We start from the raw sequence: 20,471 nt of genomic DNA on the forward strand, positions 1-20,471 counted from the left end.
AAAAAAAAAAAAAGCCAAACTCATAGAAACAGAGAGTAGAATGGAGATTGACCATGTTGGAGGGAGGGAGTCATGCGGATTTATTTTTTCACAGATAGAGAGATTACTACTTTTCAAGATAAAAAGAATTCTGGAGATGAATGGTGATGATGGTTTCACAATTATGAATATATTTAATACTCCCTGAACTGCACACTTATAAATGGTTAAAATGGTGACTTGTATGTTATGAGTATTTGTCTACAGTTTTAAAAAAATGAGGGAAAAAAAGAAAAATAATCCAAATCCAAGCCCCTGTCATATCTGCCTGGATTACTACACTAGCATTCTAGCTAGCCTCCTTGCTTCTGTCCTTATCCCTGGAGCTTATTCTCTTCACAGCAGCTATGCTGAAATAATGTGTTTATGTCACTTCTCCAATAACTCCCTACCTGATTGGTAATAAAAACCTAAGTCTTCACCATTACTTATAAGGCCCTGATCCATTATTACAACTCAGACATCATCTCCTAGCACTGTGCCCCTCACCCATACCTTTCCTTGAAATGTCCAAGTATTCCCATAATTCAGGGATTTTGCACTCTCTGTGCTTCTTTCTAATGGTTGTGTCTTTCCCCAGATACCCATAGCTCTTTCCACTCTTTATTTATAATATGTACTTTCTTAGTGAATCCTTCTCTGACTACCCAAACTGAAATTTTAACTTTCTTCCACCAAGTACTGCATATTTTACCTTCTTCTTTCATTTTATTTTCTTTTTAGCACTTTTCTATTATACTTATTACTAAATTTTACTTTACTTAATGTATATCACTTTCATATTATTTGAAACATTATTTTATTTATTTTACATGTTCATGTTATGACTCTCCCATAAACATATGCCCTCCATTAAGGCAGGAATTATTTTGTATATTTGTTTATTGATGTATCATTTCATCCTATAATAATACCTGACACATAATAGGTGATTAAATAAATAAATGTAAAATGACAACATAAATGAATACTACTCCATGTGTGAGAATCATAGTAGAGAAAAGTCAGTGGTACTTAGTGTAATTAACATGGGCTTGGAGTTAGATAAATCTGAACTTGAATCCAGGCTCTGCCACTTATTGGATAGGACTTGAAATTTGGATTGTATTGACCAATTTGAAAAGGAGACATAAGTCATTCTAGGCTGAGAGAACCATAAAGGCTAAGATAAGAAATTGCTTGGCACTTAGGCAGGAGAGAAAGTAATTTAATTTGGTTAGAATAAAGAAAACATAAAATAGATTAGTGTCAAACAAGCATGAAAATATAAATTGTTAATATATCATGGAGCTTCTTGATGAAATGTGGGAGAATGGAGTTGTTATAAAGTCAAAAGGAAGTGAAGAAAGTTTTCTGAATTATTAAAGCTGTTAATAAGAAAATCTAATCTGATTTAGAGGGGACGAAGCTATAAAGAGTGATACTGATTGCAAAGCTATTTCTATAATCTAAAAGACACGTATTGAGGGCCTGAATCAGAGGACATATATGAATGCTGAGGGGACATAACTTAATGGAGAAACACTATGAAGAAAGAATTGACAATACATGTCTCATTATTGAATATCTCAACACTATGGAGACAAAAGAATATATCACATATTTAAGTTTCAAAAACTGCTGAATAGCATCCTCATCTACATAACAAAAAAACAACAAACAGGTTTGTGAGCAATGAAACAAATTTCACTTCAGGACAAAGTAAGTTTGAAAAATCAGTGGACATCAGGTTTAGATACACATCAAAGAACTGGAAATGAATTGGAAATGAGGCTGTTACTCAAGAGAGATTGGAAGTGGTGAAAAAAAGATACAATGATCATGTGCATACAGCTTCAAGTCAAAAGATTAAATCATATTGGAGAGAGAAAACAAGAGAGGGAGAGCGTGTGAGCATGGACAAAATAGAGGGTCAAAGGATCTCACATAAGATTTTTATGCTAAGGGAGTTGGAAGAGAAGAAAGAGCTAGATAATGAAAAACATACAGAACAGCGAGAGGTGGAGAACTTGGTAAGTCTAGATGCTGTAAGAAAAGTGTTTCAGTGATAGTAGAAAGCCTGTGAGGTGATTAAAAAACACTGGATCTGGTGACCAAATAGAATTATTTGTTGAATAAAAAAATGAATATATAAAGTATAGACTGGAAAAAAAATGATGAGGGAAAGAAAGAGTCACATAACGGTGCATTAACAAGATAAAATGGAGTAGCATGTTTGGAGAGAGGAGGTGTATACCTACAGTTTTGGCCAGGGTGAGGCTCCAGGAGAAAGAGAGAAATGGAAAGTGAAAAAGACATTGGAGATTTTTGATATAAGATTAGAGTTGAATGTGAGGCATGATCAAAGTCATAAAAATAGAAACTCAGTATAACAATAAAAAGGATGACCTCCATCTAAGAATAGATGGCAGTTAAGTGATACAATGAAGGAAAACTTAGGGTTCACACCAGATAGTATTTCTTTTTGGCAAATTATGAAAAAAAATGACTTATAGGCAGAGATCCTGAAGTAGGTCAGATTGCTACACTTCAACACATCCACAACCTACAATGACCATAAATCAGATTTTCCAAGTTGGGACAGATGGGGATAACTGATGTTTCTAAGATATTGGGAACTTGGGAGATAATTCAAGCATGTTATGTTTTCCATAGGGCACAGTCACCCTCATGGCTCTCTCTTCTGTTATGGAAAACTTCACCTTTCTTACAGACCACCAAGTAAACACCTGAACTAAACCTTTCTAATGGAATCCATTATGGCCTGTCATTTGAAGTGGATCAGATATGACCTGTAGGGGGCAGCCCTTCTGAGAAATTACTTTAAAAAATTTTCTGAGTAAATAGTTAAGACACAAACTTATCAAACTTAACTATGTGTAACAACACCTTCCAATGTGCTTCCTTTAGAAACAGGCAGAACATCTTTCCCCATCAATTGTGATTCATGTTTCTTCTTTTCTAAAGGATAGCAATGGGTTTATTTCAATGGTTTATGCTAAATAAAACAGATAAGTGAATTGTTGAAATTTTACGATATATTACATAATTTGTAATACTTAGCCAAATGTTGAGTGAATAAATATAATCTGGCAAAATTAAGTCCATTTATAAATACCTCATTAAGGAGTCATACCTGAGCAATGTCTTAATAAGATGGTAATGAGGTAAAAATGTGCTGCCAGAATAGGCGGTGGAGAAAACCCTGAAAAGGCAGCTCAATAAAGTGATAATGAGAAGGAAAAATACCTCTTTTTGTCTTGGCTTACATTCCTTTATTGTAAGATGTACAACACCTATTCTTTAAGTCTTGGGATTTCCAGTGGGAGGATGGTGATTTTTAAAAAAGCCTAAAGAGTCACGGAGAGTCAAAAGCATGAGAGGGAGAAGGAGGAAAAAGAAAAGGGTGGATATACGTAAAATGGGGATAAAGGAGTACCTCCCACCTGTAAGAGTTGTTATGAGATTATTATTAGATCATATAATGTATAAACATGGCATATAGTAAACATTCAGTAATGTGCGGCAGAATTATTTTTATTTACCCATAATGAGGAAAATGATTAAGTTGCCTGTTGAAGATTTGTTTCTTGTTCAGCTTGGCTTTGTGAAAGTGTGGACAGGGATTTAACTGGAGATACTGAGTTACACAAACATTCTCACCCAGTCTCCTCTGTTCAGCTTTGCAAGAAAAACTAGCCAAGGATAAAGGGCATAGTATGCCCTAAAATATGTTTCCCTGGGGGAATCTTTCTGTGTTAAAATTCTTCAGCCTCACAGATCAATTAACCACACCAAATAAATCCCTAATTAAATACAACCACTATTTGAAAAAAATCAATGAGTCTCCAAAAATATATATTTTCTCTAATAGAATCAAAACGATAATTTCTAAATTCCCATTCAGAGTGTAGTTCTGACAAAAGTCACTTCCTCAAGAACTTTTAAAATTGCTCCACTAAGCAAAATCAATGAAATTTTCTTTTAAAGTAAATTTTAGCAAATTCAGCAATTCTAGCACATTTCATTTCCATGCTCTAACATATACAAGACTATAATTTCTTGTATTTTTAGATTTTCTACAACATTGCAATAATGATGGCAAACTCCACTGAGAAGATTCCTTATGTGGAAAGTATTAAATGGTGCATAGAATCTGACCTGGTTTGAGTGTGACTTTCTTTTATAAATACTACAGAGTCTGCTGTATACAAGTTTCCATTGGCAAAAATAAAATATATCATAAGAAGAAGCTTGCAGTTATATTTTTCTCAAATGGAATATAAGCACATATTTACAGAGTGAAAATATAATAAAGGCATCTATAAAGAATATGTATTTTCTTTAAGTATCAGATACTTAGAAAAATCTCCCCAAATAATGTGACTAGCAAACTACATCCATTTTCCCATTGTTTTAAATGAGCTCTCTTTAATGACCTTTGTGTTTCGGTATAACCATTGGTAGCCTTTATAAAAGATAATCTTACATTTCTTATACAATGAAAGTACAAATCACTATTATAAGAATCCCCCATTCATGAAGAATTGACATATGTTCAACCTAGAAAGGTTTCAATAACAAAACAGCACCATGTGAAGTATCAAATATGACTGGGAACAACAAATATGACTAGGAACAATGAAACAGCTCTTGATGGAGGAGGGGGAAAAGAGCACTGCAAAATCCAAATAAACAAAAACCATGTTAGATTATTTTGGATGAAGAAGCTCTTTGGTTTGCAGAACAGAGAGTAAATGTTGACAGACCTGTGAAGGAAATGGGCTCCGTGTGGGGTCAGAGGTGGTGACATAAGCAGCCTGGGTGTAGGCATAGCTCTTGAACCGAGGCTTAGGAGAGGAAGGAGTTCGTTCATAGCCCTGCGCTAGACTGACTGTGATCTGCAGAAGGGTTCAGGGGAGGGGGATAGAGAGGAGGAGGAGACAACATCAGTAACCCTGGAAAGACTGCTTTTCCACACACTAGAAAAATGACTATTAAATAGAAACATTGAGGTAGAAAATTTAATCCTAAATGCATAGAAGTGGTATTAGAAGTTGGGACACTCTAGGAATTGTGGTGTTCCTGTGAAGTTGGTGAACAGGTAATCAGGGAAGAGAGGAGGAGAGGATTTAACCATAAGGATTCCATACTGACACACTCCCAGCACTGATGCAGGATGGTGCTCTTCAATCGGGGCAAAACAAGCATCCAAAAGCAATTTTCTCTGAACCCAAAGTAAACAAAACCAGAATGCATCATGTCAATACTCTAGAAAGGACAGAAGCTTTCATAAGCTAAATATAGAATTAGCTCAAGTAGAGTGAGAAAATTAGGCCTAAGAGCTTTCCACGCCTTCAGCAGAAAATTTGCTATGGGCTTTTTCATCCCTTATTTGTGTCAAAGAAAGTAAAAGAAAACACCCTAAATATCCATTGGGAAGAACAAGCCCTGTAATAGATTCTTACACTGGATTCTATACAATAATATAATAAAAATCCTTATCATATATATTCTCCATTTATTTTTCATTTAAACTACTTTTATCAAAAATAATACCTTGAATAACCAAAATCTGTTAATACATCAGCAAGTTACCACTAAAAATAAGATAATATTATTAAACAGAGTGCTTGTCTTAGCTCTTGCTCTTGTTCCTTGCTCTGGTTGATGGAAAGTTTAATATGCATAAGAGTCTTATTTTATTTCATCTTACACAATGGAAATGCAAAATATTCTGTGCCCCATATTCCTATATTATGGTGCATATCAATAGGAAACTATTCTAATGTGCTTTGAAAAACAACATTATAGCCTATGATATCAGATAAAATTTAGGTTTACAGAGTGTTCTCTCTCTCTCGTTCTATCTCTATCTGCAAATACACACACACAATGCACACGCACATACAAACACATTAAGGTATATACATATATTTTGAACATGTATGTGTGTGTAATATATGAACATATACACTATGTCATATAGGTATGATATACATGTACATATCCATAGACAATATAGATATGTGTGTATGATAACTAAATGCATATATAATAGAAATTATCATTGACATTAGTTATCCTTTCGAACTTTTACCTGTTGAGAATAGTGCATTTGATGATGTAATTGAAAATGTTCTTCTCTAGTAACTTTAGATGGCCGTGGCAACATTTCCACTTCTTGGATGGCTTCAATGCTCACTTGTTGAGGCAGAACTTGGAAGAGTGATGTGACGTACATTAAGATGGACTTCTTATCCGGATAAGTGGTGGCAACATCTGTAAGCACATTAATACCACACATCAATTTTTGGTTTCTATATTTGAGTTTCTAGAAGAGGAATGGACAAATCAATGTTACAGGAAGAAGACAGATTAATGAGCACTCGATTGTCCATGAATGTCCTCCAGAGACTAATTAGAACATGATAATCAGGCCTAAAATGTCCTTCCAATTTGGCAGACCAATGAGATGAGCACTAAAGTTAACTTCTTTTCCTTGTTCACATAAAAACTTCATTCCACAGTACTTTTTCCAAAGTCAAATTGCCAAACTAACCCATCTAAGACAGTGATTTTCATTAGATAAGAAACAAAAATAAAAGATTACACCTTCCTTTCCATGGAAAGTTATAATAGCATGTCAATTAAAATGGTGCATTGGTAATTAAATAATCACACTAAAGAGTTCAATGCCTTGGCTTCCAGTAAAGAAAGCTTGTACCTCCTCATCAAATTTTTACTGGTGATTAAGCATGTAAGAACAAAATAATGTCTCTGTGTTGAAACAAACCACGTATTTCTACAATCAAAATAAAATAAAACAACTATATACCATATGTATAATGATTTGTAATATTCCTTAAGTACATTAAAATATTTGTTTACATTAGTGCATCTGTTAAAGTCAGTTGTCGCTTTCCTTCTCAGACTTTAGAGATAAATTTAAAAGTCCTTCACCTAAAGTTGATCTGACATTATGTCCTTTGCCATATCTAGGGAATGAAAGAAATCCAGCATTTAAAGTCAATAATAATTCATAATAACATATATAATAAGTGGCAGCTCCTTCAAAAGCTTTTTACTATATACCATTACAATTTCCCCACTGTGTTCATTCCAGGGAAGCAAAATGTAAAAATAAGCCTTTATGTGAAGTATATCATTAATCCTAGAAATGTTAAAACATAAGTCCTGGCAGGAGGCCAGGACAACTTTGCAGGAATATGCCAGGCATTTTTCCTAGCTTATCTAGCATTAAAAGATCTGTTTTAAGTTAAACATGTATATTCTGGTCAGGTGTTCTGATTGTGAGTAAAAAAGTCAAGAGTCAAATTTCAAATCCACAAGCATAAAAGGAGGTCGAACAGGTCATTTAATCCATCCCTTCACAAGTAGCCGGAACATGATTAATCAGAACAATTGTTTTTAAAGTATTTTTTAAAAGAGTTCCAGAAGAGGGAAAAGTTAGCTAATGCTCCTTGGTCTGCTTCTATCCATAGTATAATACAGCCCTCCTTAATTTTTAATGTGCATATGAATCACCTGGGGATCTTTTTAAAATCAGAATTGGATTCAGTAGGTCAGAGGTGGAGCCTGAGGCTCTGCATTTCCAACAAGCTCCCAGGTGATGTAGAAGCTGCAGGCCTGAGGACCATACTTTGAATAACAAGGTTCAAAAAAAAAAATGACACAGAAGCAGACTCTTAGTTTATCTACTTCCTCATTGTGTTTTTAGAAGATACTTATTGGACACCAAAATGCATAAGGCTCAGAAGTACAAAGTTATGTAAGTATACTCTCTGCTCCCTACTATAAACTATAATTTAATTATTAGCCAACAGATGGTGAAGGTTATTTCTGCAAATATCTTTTAGGAAAGAACTAAAGAATACTTTGCGTATAAGTAGTTACACTTTACTTTCTTTTAAAAAAATCTAACTTAGCTTTGAAATTCTGAAGCCTAAAATCTCCCTTTTGTCTGATAATTATTTTTTCAAGTGTTAATTGTATGGTAGTTACTACACTTCTTTACCACACATTTTTGAAACTCTGGAATGTTCTCTTCCTTCTCACTAGAACTAGTCAGTTTTATCTGTAATGAGCACAGTTTAGAATTCTGTTTATTTTTCAATGTATTAAGTAAAACCATCTGTGAGAAAGGTATTGAATGTAAAAATGTTTTCTATGTAATAAAAAGTTCCATGCATATTTACTGCTATATTAGACATGTGCATGTATATGTTTGATCTCAAACATATGCAATGATAAAAAGAAATAAAGGTAAAAATAGATAGAGCATTAATTTTTTGCCCCAAACAAATGTCAAAAGTTGTAGTACATTTTATCTACATAAAAACATCTTTTGGATGAATGTGAATACTCATAAATATCAATCACTACAATAAATGTACACTATCTGAGCAAACTACTGATGTTTTTGCTCAAATCTTTACCACCCTACCTCTGAAGCTGTACAGGATTCAGTTGTACCTGTAGGTACAATATTGGATTCAGTAGGTAGAATCCAATATTTCTTTTTTTAAAGAAAGGAATTCAGATATTCTAAAACATATACTTTATTGGGAGATCAGAAAATTCATATGAATAGAAAATGGAAATAAATTTGTATATGATTTCATTAGCTAGAAATGCAAAAATTGGAAAAAGGTATTCCAGGAAGTATAAAAGCATAAACAAAAGTACAGAGGTAGATTAGATATGTCCTAGAAGAGTGTCTCTGGGTGTCCTAGCCACAGAGTTGAGAATAGTGATTAACAAGACAAAATGGGTAGATTGCATGTTGAACACTGAGGAATGATCAACAGCAAAGTAGAAAATTTGGCCTCAGTTCAATAGGCTGGAGAGTGACTGCTTTTGAACATGATTGTGAAATCATTAAAATTTTTGTAAAGTACAACTGTTAAGAGCAGAGAATGGAATGAGGTAGAAGCAAACGAGAGGGAAGGAGAAGACCAGGACCCAATCCAGATAGGAGGTTATATAATGAAACTAATACAATAGGCTATGTAATGAAAACAAGAGGATGCATGATAGAAATTCTGAAACAGGTCCAAAATAACTTCATTTAATTTCCAGTCATTTACTCCACAGTCTTTGAAAATGTGTATATACAAAATCCTGTCCTAAGCCCTGAGGGTACAAATATTAATAAATTGAGAATCAACCCCTTCCTTCTGAAAGTCTGCCAGTCAGAAGTGGACTCACTCCCGTGAACAAAACTCTGAATGCAAACCAATTAAAGATGACATAAACCCACTCCTACTCTGAATGTTCACAGATATCTTGACTGCCAGGCCTCCCCATCAAAACATAAGAATTCGAGGAAGGTGACAATAATAGGATGTGATATCTTTTTTATTACTATTATAAGACATTAAAATGTATGAACTGAAAGAAGTGAGTGAACTCTCACAATGAGAACTTAAACACTTATATGAAAGTAATCTTTTCACTAAAACCTTACTACATAATGGGTCCAATGCCACAAAAGTTTAAATTAATAATTTCTTTTTTTTTTCTTTTTATGTCTGGACCCATGGTATATGGAAGTTCCTAGGCTAGGGGTCTAATCAAAGATGCAGCTGCCAGCTTACACCAAAACCAAAGCAACAGTGGATCCGAGCTGCATCTGTAACCTACACTGAAGCTTATGGCAAAGCCAGATTCTTAACCTACCCAGCAAAGCCAGGGATTGAACCAACATCCTCATGGACACTATGCCAGGTTCATAACCCTCTGAGCCACCATGGGAACTCCTAAATTAATAATTTCTAATCCCATTTTTGGAGCCACTTCAGAATGGAAATGTTGCAAACTCATAAGACTGCTACAAAGTTTATTTTATGAACAATGCTGATTCTGATGAATATTTCTATTCCAAAGAAATTGAAGCCCACAGTGTTTAATACAAAGTTCAAATGCTAGTTCAAGTCAAAATTAAAACCCAATCAGTGCCTCATACTTCCCAGGACCTTACCCTCATTTTTTCAGAGAATGCTATCTTAGTGCATTTGAAAACTGAGTATCTCAAAGTCATTATCTAAATGATTACCCTGTGATCTATGTGGTTCTATTTTCCTTCTAGGAATCCACCACAAGGAAACAATCAGAAACATAAATGAAAATTTGTGTAAACTTGATGTGAAATTTAAGTCCTGCTTACAATTCGAAAAGGATATATTTATCATACAAAAATGAAAAACATTTGGTCCATTCTAAATTGATTAAGAGAGAATTAGACTTAAAAATGATCAAATATATGATTGTATGCGAATATTACGGAGCCATTCAAAATATTGCTTTTGAAGAATATTTAATAATATGTGAAAATAAATTTTAAGGTAACATCAAAAGAGAAGAATGTATAATTTATGAAGAACATCATGATAACTTTATGGAAAAGACTAGGGGGACATACTTTAAGACATTAGGGAAATGGGTGGACCTGGTATCTCTTGTGAAGCTGCAGCTGAGGAAACTCCGGCGCTCAGCAAGGCGAACGAAAAGCCCAAGAAAGGATTTAAGACTGAGAACAACGATCATATTAATTTGAAGGTGACAGGGCAGGTGGTACAGTTTAAGATTAAGAGGCATACACCACTTAGTAAACTAATGAAAGCCTATTGTGAATGACAGGGTTTGTCAATGATGCAGATCAGATTCCGATTTCACAGACAGCCAATCAATGAAACAGACACATCTGCACAGTTGGAAATGGAGGATGAAGATACAATTGATGTGTTCCAGCAGCAGACAGGAGGTGTCTGCTAAAAAGGGAACCTGCTACTTTACTCCAGAATTCTGTTCCTCCAGATCATGAAGATAGTCTTAATTAGAAAACCACAATTTTGTTCCACCACATCTTGATTACTACAGTATAGTTTTCTCTGTTCTTTCATTTTCCCCTTTCCTATTCCTTTATTGTAACACAAAGTAACTGGTGTATATGCACAAGCATACTGGATTTTTTTAAAACTAAATGGCCAATGGTACGTTTTGATTGACATCAAATGGAGATGGGATGGGGAAAAATACTGGTTCTGTGAAAATACCCCCTTTCTCTATCAATGGAAGGTTCATTCATGTCTTATCTTTATATTCCAGTAACTTATTTTGTTCTCGCTGTTTAACAAAAAAAAAGGAACAACATAAAAATCCTTGCATATCTTGTTTGATTGGAAAATTTCAATGTTTTTCATTTATCATTGTAAAACCAAGGACAATTCTGTAACTTTTTTTTGTACATAGCCATTACATGTAGGGCAATCTGTCTTTAGGTAGGGATAAATTACTCTAAAAGAAATGAATTCTAGATAGTTTTCCCTTCAAGTGTCTTGTTGTTTAAATTAACTTTTTTTTAATACATTAGTGAAATGGGTGTGCTGGTGGAATGGAAGATAATTTACTTTTTTTCCTTCATCCTACCTGTATCTTTCAGCATTCACTAATTTTATAATGAAAGTATCTATAAAGATAGTAAAAACAAAGTTGCACAATGTTTTATTTTAGTATGCCCTCACCCTAAAAGTGTCAATTCGAATGAGTTCATTAGGAAACTGGTGTTTTCAACAAAACTGTTCTTATCTTGGGCAATCAACCTCCAGAAAGTCTGATTAACCAGCTGCCAGGCAACTTGCAATACCTCTGGGAAATCTAAATAAGAGCCTCCACTGTCTAACCCTCAGGTCAGTTTTCCACCAAGAGACAGGCAGGAACTGAAATACTGGATTATAATACTTATCATGTGTAATCAAAAGAAGTAGGATTTCAGAGATAAGAGATGTATAAATATGCACTCACAAAGTCTGGTCAGCCTTTTAAGAATTTTATTAAAAAATTAAAAAGGATACCATTCAGAAAATATGGTCAGAATAAATCTGGATCATTTCCCATAGAATCTGTATTAGGAGCAAAACAATAAAGAAATTCACTGTAAGAGAAGGGGAATGAGTTAATTGGAAAGAAGAAGCTTGTGCTCATAAACTAGACATGGCCAGATAGCTCTAAATATGAAAATGTGAAAATATATTTGTAAATATAATTTTAAAAACCTTTGTTTGCTAAAACAACCAAATGTACACATGTGAATTTTTTTTTCTTTTCTCTTTTTTAGGGCCACACCTGGGGCATATGGAGGTTCCCAGGCTACGGGCCTAATCAGAGCCGTAGCTGCCAGCCTATGCCACAGTCACAGTAAGCCAGATCTGAGCCGTGTCTGTGACCTACACTACAGCTCACGGCAACATCAGATCCTTAACCCACTGAGCGAGGCCAGGGATCGAACCCGCAACCTCATGGTTCCTAGTCGGATTAATTTCCACTGTGCCATGATGGGAACTCCACAGATATGAAATTTGAAAGAACTTACTGCTGAAACAAAGTGGGTTTACACTTGAGGTCTGTAGATAAAGAGGTAATGTTATCATGTCATCTGATCTCTAAGCACTTGAATTTGTAAGTTGTAGGTGATATCATAGCAATGGACTAAATCATTAAAGTATTAGATTGTTATTTTCTGTTTTTTTTTTCTTTTTCATGGCTGCACCTGTGGCATATAGAAGTTCCTGGGCGAATTGGAGCTGCAGCTGCTGGCCTACACTGTAGCCAGAACAACACATGATCTGAGTTGCATCTGCAGCCTATGCTACAGTTTGTGGCAATGCTGGATCCTCAATTCACTGAGCAAGGCCAGAGATGGAACCCACATCCTCATGGATACTAGGTGGGTTCTTAACCTGCTAAGCCACAATGGTAACTCCCTAGATTGTTATTTTCAATTTTAATATTTTTCATCCAACAGTACATTCTATATACATGCATTTTCCATTTACAAGCCACCATACACAATAGATACACAGCGTTCAGGTAAGAAAATAACTTGCACAAGTCCCCTCCAGTTAAATTCTTCAATGTTCTACATGTTCTGCCCTCACTAAATTAAGTACCCTTAATTAAGCCATTCCATAAATTTAGCATTTCACTCAATGATCCAAGTTGCCTTTAGTATCTAATAACAATCCTTCTCATTAAAGGGCTATAAAATACAGCAATGAAAATTATTTGAATTGATGAAGATAATTCAGTTTCATAATAAAATTCATGATAAAAAGAAAAAGCATTTATTTATACATGAAAAACACTTAACAATTTAATCTTTTAAACATTAAGTTACTTCTTTTAAGATGCTTATAGCATAGTTAGCAGAAAACTATCACTACAATCTTGGTATAAGTAGAAAACAGTGCTCAAAATATGTACAGTAGAAAATTGACAGAACACTATAAACCAACTATAATAAAAAAATTAAATAATTAATAATATGTAATTATTTTACCTAGAGTCTAATAGGGAGAAAGAAAAACAAAAAGTCAGGTGTTTACAAGACATTTCAGATACACTGAAAACTAGTTCAGCTTTCTGGCCAGCAACAATACTAAATATACCTATGCAAATATATATCATGTATTCAATCCCTAAATAATGGTAAGTGAAAGTGATGTTGATTCTGAAAAGTATTGGATTGACAATATGAAACAATGAAAAATATATTTAACAAATACTTATTGAGTTACTACTTTTTACCAGCCCAGTTTTTGACTATATATACATTCTAGTCTTTGAAGATACAGTGGTAAATAAATAAGCTCAGACACCTATTTTCACAGAACTTTGATTTTAATGGGGAAACAAAATTAAAAACAGGTAATTTCAAAGTGCTCAATTTTCCACCTGCCAAGTTATCCCTAACATCTAGTTCTTGTTGCTCCTTTGTATAAAAAGCAAAACAAACAGACAGACAAAAATAACTGCCTTCTATAAACGGGGCTTTGGCCGAGGCAGCTTAATAGGAATGGGAACTCCATAGTGTTAAGACCATATATTCGGATAATGCCTGAAAACAAATGCACATAAACTGGTGGGTAAATGTGAATTAAATGGAAATTCTCAACCAATCCTGACTTTACAAGTTTCTAATAAACCACCTATATATTGAATGTTTTTAAACTAAATATCACATATCTTCTACGTACAGCAAATCAAAGTGTTCTATCTTTAAAATTTCAATTCCAAAATGCAACAAATTTTCCAAACTCTCTTTTCCAGCTACTCACTGAGTTTGTACCCCCATTCAAATATATTCATTTCAAAAAAAATAGCCCTGACCATTTAAAACCTTAGAACTACTTTTCGATACATGTCTCCTAAAACCAGGAGAATAGAAGCTAGCTTGACCTAACAAATGGAAGTTAATCAGTCAGTGTGGGAGTCTATTGATGGAGAAATATTTGTACTTTCTTACAGTTCTCTCTACATGCCTATTATGGAAAGAACCATTGGAGTTTCCATTTGAGAAGGAAGTATTTTGGCTCAGTGACATTTAACTCTGCTTCCTTAATTGTCGCCTGCTGCTTTTGTGCTTTGATTTTGATCTAACCAAATTGACTTATTTTTTTCCTACTGCTAGAAAAAGTACAGTAAATTTTCTAAGTAACCACATGTAATATCTTTACTAACACAACATATTCTATTTCTACCCCCTCATTCTCTATAGAGCTAGAAATGATTTATTAACTAGAGCTAGTTAATAAATAATGAAGTCAGAATGAAGATGCTCATTTCATCTGACACAAATTTCACTGGTTACAGTGTTTTCTGGTATGATTTGGGATATGAAAATATGCCTGAGGTGTATGGGTAGTTTCGAGGTAAGGCCGTCAGTACTAACTAGCTTAAGGCATAAACTGTATATAAAATCAATCTTTACTGTAACAAGCATTTTTAAAATGTGTCAATTTTATATCAAAGAGCTTAGCCTGTTGAATTAATAATACATTGACCAAATTATGGTTCTGTCCTTTATAGATAAGAGATTGTGGTAAAGTTAACTAACTTCCCATATATCCTATATTTTATCTGCAAAATGAGTCATATTATCCCACAGATAGCTAGTGATGACCCTTGAGAGAGAAAATGAATGTTCAGAGTAAATACTCAGTAGACTTTATCCATTATTTGTCATGGCTTATTTCAATTGAAACATAATTTTAATTTGAGCGTTTGCCTGAATTTACCCACTTACCAAATATTTGTGGGGTGCTTACCATGTGTAGCATATGACATCAATTTACTTGGGAATGAATCATTTTTACAATTAGATTGCCCCATCTCCTAACTCATAGGGTAGAAACTGATGGATTATGGGGCAAGCTGAAGAAAAACAACAGAGGTGAATCTCTCCAACATGAAACATTTCTTATGGAGGAGTGATGAAGGCATGATAGTGAATAGGATCGATAGTACCATGGAAGCACCAGGTACCATATGCAGCATCAGAAGAAGGGGTACAGTGCTTAGCAAAATGCCATCACAGACAAGCTTCATAAACAAATGGCAAGATAACTGATGGTCAAAGAGGTTTTCTTGAACTAATTCATAGTTTTGTAGTTTTCTAACTGAAAACTGGACTCAGTGGTCAAACAGTATGCATTTGTGTAGTTTCTAAGCACTAGAAGTATGCTGAGGAAACACAAAATAAACAAGGGAAAAACTTCCATACAGTTTCAAATCATACAGACATGTTCTGCTTTTGACAGTAATAGTAAAATTCTATTTGCATATGAATTTAGGGTTTCTAAATTCTATCTATGTAATTAGGGGTCCCCAGTTACACACACAATAATATGCATGGATGATAAATACATTTTCATGTGAAAAAATGTAAATCAGAACTTTGCAAAAGTGAAGGTAATCATATGTGAAACAATAAATGGAGAAAGGTACAAGTGAAAAAGAGAAAAAGCATTAGAAAGCATATAACAAGTAAATACCAAGACAATAAGAGGGAATCTTTTATACAGAAGAATATAATCAGTGGTGTGGGGAGTTCCCACTATGGTGCAATGGGTTAACAATCCTACGGACTGCAGTGACTCGGGTCGCTGTGGAGGTGCAGGTTCAATCCCCAGCCCAGGGCAGCAGGTTAAAGTACCTAGCATTGCTGCAACTACAGTGTAGGTCAGATTCAATTCCTGGCCAGGGAACTTCCATATGCTGCAGGTGTGGCCATTAAAAATAATAATAATAATATAATCAATGGTGTTAAAAGATTGATAAAACATAACTCAAGTGGCTGGTTTTTCATAGAAATTATACATATACTCAATAAGAACAGAGTATATAATTTTGAATATTGAATAGAAGTGTGTGCGTGTGTTTGTGTGTGTATGTGCTGACAAATACTGCATAAGTGGAGGTATAAGGTGGGTAAAGGATCATGGTAGCTGCTGAGAGAGCTAGGCTATTTTCTGTGATCTTGTATACGGTATTCGGATTGCAGCTCTCTGAAAAAAAATCCCCCTTGTCTTTCCACTACAAATCACAGATACTGGCACCTATGCTCATCCACTTGTTCTCTCCTCCTCTTAAATTCTCATTTCAGAGTGTTCCTATTTCACTTAAGGCAAATCTCTCTACTTGTACTTATCACTTGATTTCTATTGAATTCTCAGTTTTTCCTTAGCCTACAGACATGCTTTCCTAAATCCCACTTGAAAGACAAAGCAGATTACAAAAACAACAAACTTTGGTATGCTGGTCAACCAGTTCTCAAAACAAACAAACATAAAAACAAAGACAATAACAACAAAATTCCTCATATGCAGTGACCACCCATATCCATGGGGTAAATCCTCCTACCATAGCTGACTTAAAGTTGCCAATATTTTAACAATCTGCTGGCATATCCTAAATTTAACAATCAGCTCTCACAAGCCTGTAGGATCTGGCTCCTCTTTTACTTCTGTTTCCCTTCACATAAAACATTTCAAATGTTTCAGCTATGTTCTTTGTAAGGACTTTCCCTCTATCACTCCCTGTTTCATTCAACTTATATTTACTTAGCATCTTACATATGCCAAGCCCTGTACCAGAAGCTGGGGATGAATGAATACAACAATGAGCATAGCAATGAATGCCCTCAAGAAGCCTAGACTTTAGTTGAGACACAGACATAAAATAAAATCAAATCTTTAGCAACTCAGATAGCAAGTTCTACAGAGTACAATGAAATTGATAGGGAGGGAATGGGCGTGGTCAATATTTTGAAGAGGATGGGCTGAGAAGGCATCTCTAGGTAATAACAAGGTAATCAGAGAAATGGCTTCTGCCTCTCTATTCCCCAAATGGCTACAATGGTGCCAAGCATAATGGGTGTTTCTCTATCTCCTTATTCTGTACCTCCTTAAGTAGCACTCTTTCATTCTTAAACTGCTTTGTTTTCCCTGGATTCTCAAACACTACATTTTTCAGGTTTTCTAGGCATTTAGCCACACTTTCTCAGACCTTCTTTCTGGTGCAACATTCTTTCTCAGACCTTTCTCTCCCATTCCCTCCACTCCCTCTCTCTCTTTCTTCTCTTTCTTCCCACTTCCCTCTCTCTTAAATATTGTCTACATGGTAATAATTCCCAAATACCTACCCTTAGCTGAGACCTCTCTTCCCTCATGAGGTATCTCAATTTTTTTACATACAAAATAAGGCTCCCAGTTCCCTTCAAAACCATCAAATCACCACCTCGGAATTTGGCCACAATATTCATGCATTGTGTCAGACTGTAAACTTAGGAAGTGCCCTTGATTTTTCTTAGTAGTCCCTCATTTGATCCATTACCAAGCCTTGTCTTTTCTGCCTCTAAAAGGAATACAGAATACCTGCATGCACTCATCTTCATGTTCTCCTTTACTATTTCACCCAAGCCATGATCCTTGCCTTCGGGGTCTATTATATTCACATCCTAACTCTTTTCATGCCTTCCAGTTCGTTCTGTTTGCAATGGCTGGAATTATCTTTTTAAAAACACAAATTAAAGTGCAACATTCTTACACTTAAAACCCTTCAAACTTTCTCATTCATTTAGAATAAATCCAAACTGCTTTCCTATCCGACAAGGTTCCACATGCTCTAATCCTGCACACTTAGCTAATAGCAATCTAATGGCCTCTCTCTTGTCCACTACCTTTCAGACACATTGGCCTTGTTTTCATACCTGAAGTAACAAAGGCCCTTTTATACTACTTGCTGTTCTCATTACTTAAAACATTTTGCCTATATTTTTGCCTTTTTTTAATTTCCCCAATACATTTTTTTTCTATTGTACAGCATGGTAACTGTTACACATACATGTATACATTCTTTTTTCTCACATTATCATGCTCCATCATAAGTGACTAGATGAAGTTCTCAGTGCTACTCAGCAGAATCACATTGCTAATCCATTCCAAAGGCAATAGTCTGCATCTATTAACTCTAAGCTCCCAATCCATCCCACTCCCTCCTCCTCCTCCTTGGCAACCAGAAGTCTATTCTAAGTCCATGATTTTCTTTTTTACTCATCCATAAAAAAGAACACAATAATGTCTGACTTTTTGCATTTTTTATTCATTCTCATCCATTAGGTTTTAACTCAACTAGCACCTCCTCAGAGATGCATTTCTTAACCACTCAGTTTTAAGAAGCCCACTCCCTTTCCCTTTATTTCACATTGACTCATTTTCTTTATGTGATTTGTTATTCATTCTTTTGCTATTATTTGTCTCCCTACAATAATATAAGCCCTACAAGGACAGGAAATTTCTCCAAATTGTTTTACCACTTATTGACAAATAGTAGATGGTCCATATTTGTTAAATTAGAAAATGAAGGAGTTAATAGATAATTATGGCTGCTAGGAATAAAATTTTACTTTGGTGAAGTAAAATTGAATTGAACACAGAATAAGACATGTTGAAAACTGAAAACTGACTAAAAGGGGAGAAAGCACTATGACAAGAACAACAATAAAGGAGCAAGCAGTATTTATTGCTCTCCGAAATTATGTCAAAGAGATTCGGTTTGAAATTTAATTACCTTTCATCGAGCATCAATTATATATAAGGGATTTTACATTTACCCTTCTACACCCTAAGTTATGAATACTGTACAAAGTCATATAACTAGTAAATGATAGGCTGATTAAATCAGAAAAAAAAAGACTCCTGGGTCCACACCCAAGTTCTCCCATTCTATGATACTGGACAAAAGTAAACAGACTGGCCTTCAACTTCCTATTGTACCAGGGATTTTTTTTTTAAATTATTGATCACATTCTCAAAAAATGAGACTTGATTTGCATAACACTTCATGCTAGGAAAAGGATCATAGTTCTTAAGTAATAGGAAAAGAAGCATTCATTTCTAAATTAGAGAGCATTAGCAGGTTAATCAAGAAACCTATGAGTGATGATCATAAAGTTAGCACATTTTTAATTCAGATTGAAAATACTCAAGCTAATACTTAAGGCAGAGGAAAACTAATGTTTTATTCATTGTTTCTAAGCTTTGACAGAGATTCTGCAAAATAGCACAGTGTTTTGCATAGAATAGACATTCAAAAATTATTCACTGATAGCTACAGAAAGATTTGTTCAAGTACTTACTGACCAAAGGAATAAAAAGATAACTCCTTAGGACCTGGGTTAAGCAGATGTCTCAGAAATGTTGTACTAAGGGTCAGAATACATGTTGGGCTGGAAGAGTCAAGCAAAGGAAAATCTTGTCATCTCATTAAAAGTACGACCTAGTGGTGCATAAGGTCCTAGTGAATAATTACAATTATAAAAGCAGCTCTTTAAGTTGATATATAAGAATGAGAAAGGGATTCAGTTACATAACTGCTGTGTGTAAGTGCATGAATGTGTGAGATATAGATATATAAATACAAATGTCTTATTTGAAAAGCAATCCCTTTTGACTAGAAACTAGTAGTATCGAAGAATGGATAGAGAGAAGGAAAGGTTTTAATGCTTCTCATTTCTATTTTAATTGTTTGATGTTCATTTTACCCATTCACAATTTTTAAATTTCTTCTGTCTTTTCCAATGTCTGGACAAAAGTTAAAATGGATATGCTAAATACTACATAGCTAAGTTTCTTGACACAGGTTCTGGTTCTTGATTCTGAAATTCTAGCTTCTCTCAAATATCTCTCCTTCAAGTTGAATTCTACTAATACATTAATATGGGCCTGGCTCCTCCTGATGACTGCAAGCCTCATAGTTTGGTAACTCACTTGGTTACTATATCCTGCAAAGCCTGTTTCACAGCCACAACACCAGACCCTATTCAGCCTCTGATCTCAGACTGACCAAGTAGGCCCCATTTCTACTCTCCTCATGAGGTAAGAGCCTGTCCCTTGAAAAGAAATCTCTCCCTCAGAAGAAACAGGTCAGATTGGTATTTTTGGCTCCAATAGTTTTTTAGTTCTCCTTGATTTTTTCTTTTATTAGTTTGGATTTAATCTATCACTTTAAATAACTTTTATTATAAAAGCAATATATGCTTGTTATAGTAGAAAATTAAAATAGTACAGAAG

At 34.7% G+C, this 20,471-nt stretch overlaps 1 protein-coding gene and 1 pseudogene across 26 annotated transcripts in view; one reads left to right on the top strand and one right to left on the bottom strand.

The window, feature by feature from the left end:
- The window catches only part of DMD (dystrophin), a 2,611,869-nt gene that overhangs the window by 1,630,531 nt on the left and 960,867 nt on the right, over positions 1 to 20,471 (bottom strand). For 16 of the 25 annotated variants that reach the window (XM_021079543.2, XM_085006420.1, XM_085006418.1 and 13 more), the window contains 2 exon segments: positions 6,140 to 6,321; positions 4,809 to 4,940 (listed from right to left, as the gene is read on the bottom strand). In XM_021079543.2, the coding sequence (XP_020935202.1) occupies positions 4,809 to 4,940; positions 6,140 to 6,321 (314 nt within the window). 25 annotated transcript variants of the gene reach the window in all.
- Positions 7,690 to 10,882, top strand: LOC146394532 (small ubiquitin-related modifier 2 pseudogene; annotated as a pseudogene). The gene has a single exon (XR_014835230.1). The product of XR_014835230.1 is annotated as a small ubiquitin-related modifier 2 pseudogene (transcript).

This window comes from Sus scrofa, chromosome X (genome assembly GCF_054392235.1).
Source record: "Sus scrofa isolate SSC_HxYL_T2T_F1_AM1 chromosome X, Sscrofa_HxYL_maternal_Yorkshire_Landrace_v2.0, whole genome shotgun sequence".
Lineage (NCBI taxonomy): Eukaryota > Metazoa > Chordata > Mammalia > Artiodactyla > Suidae > Sus > Sus scrofa.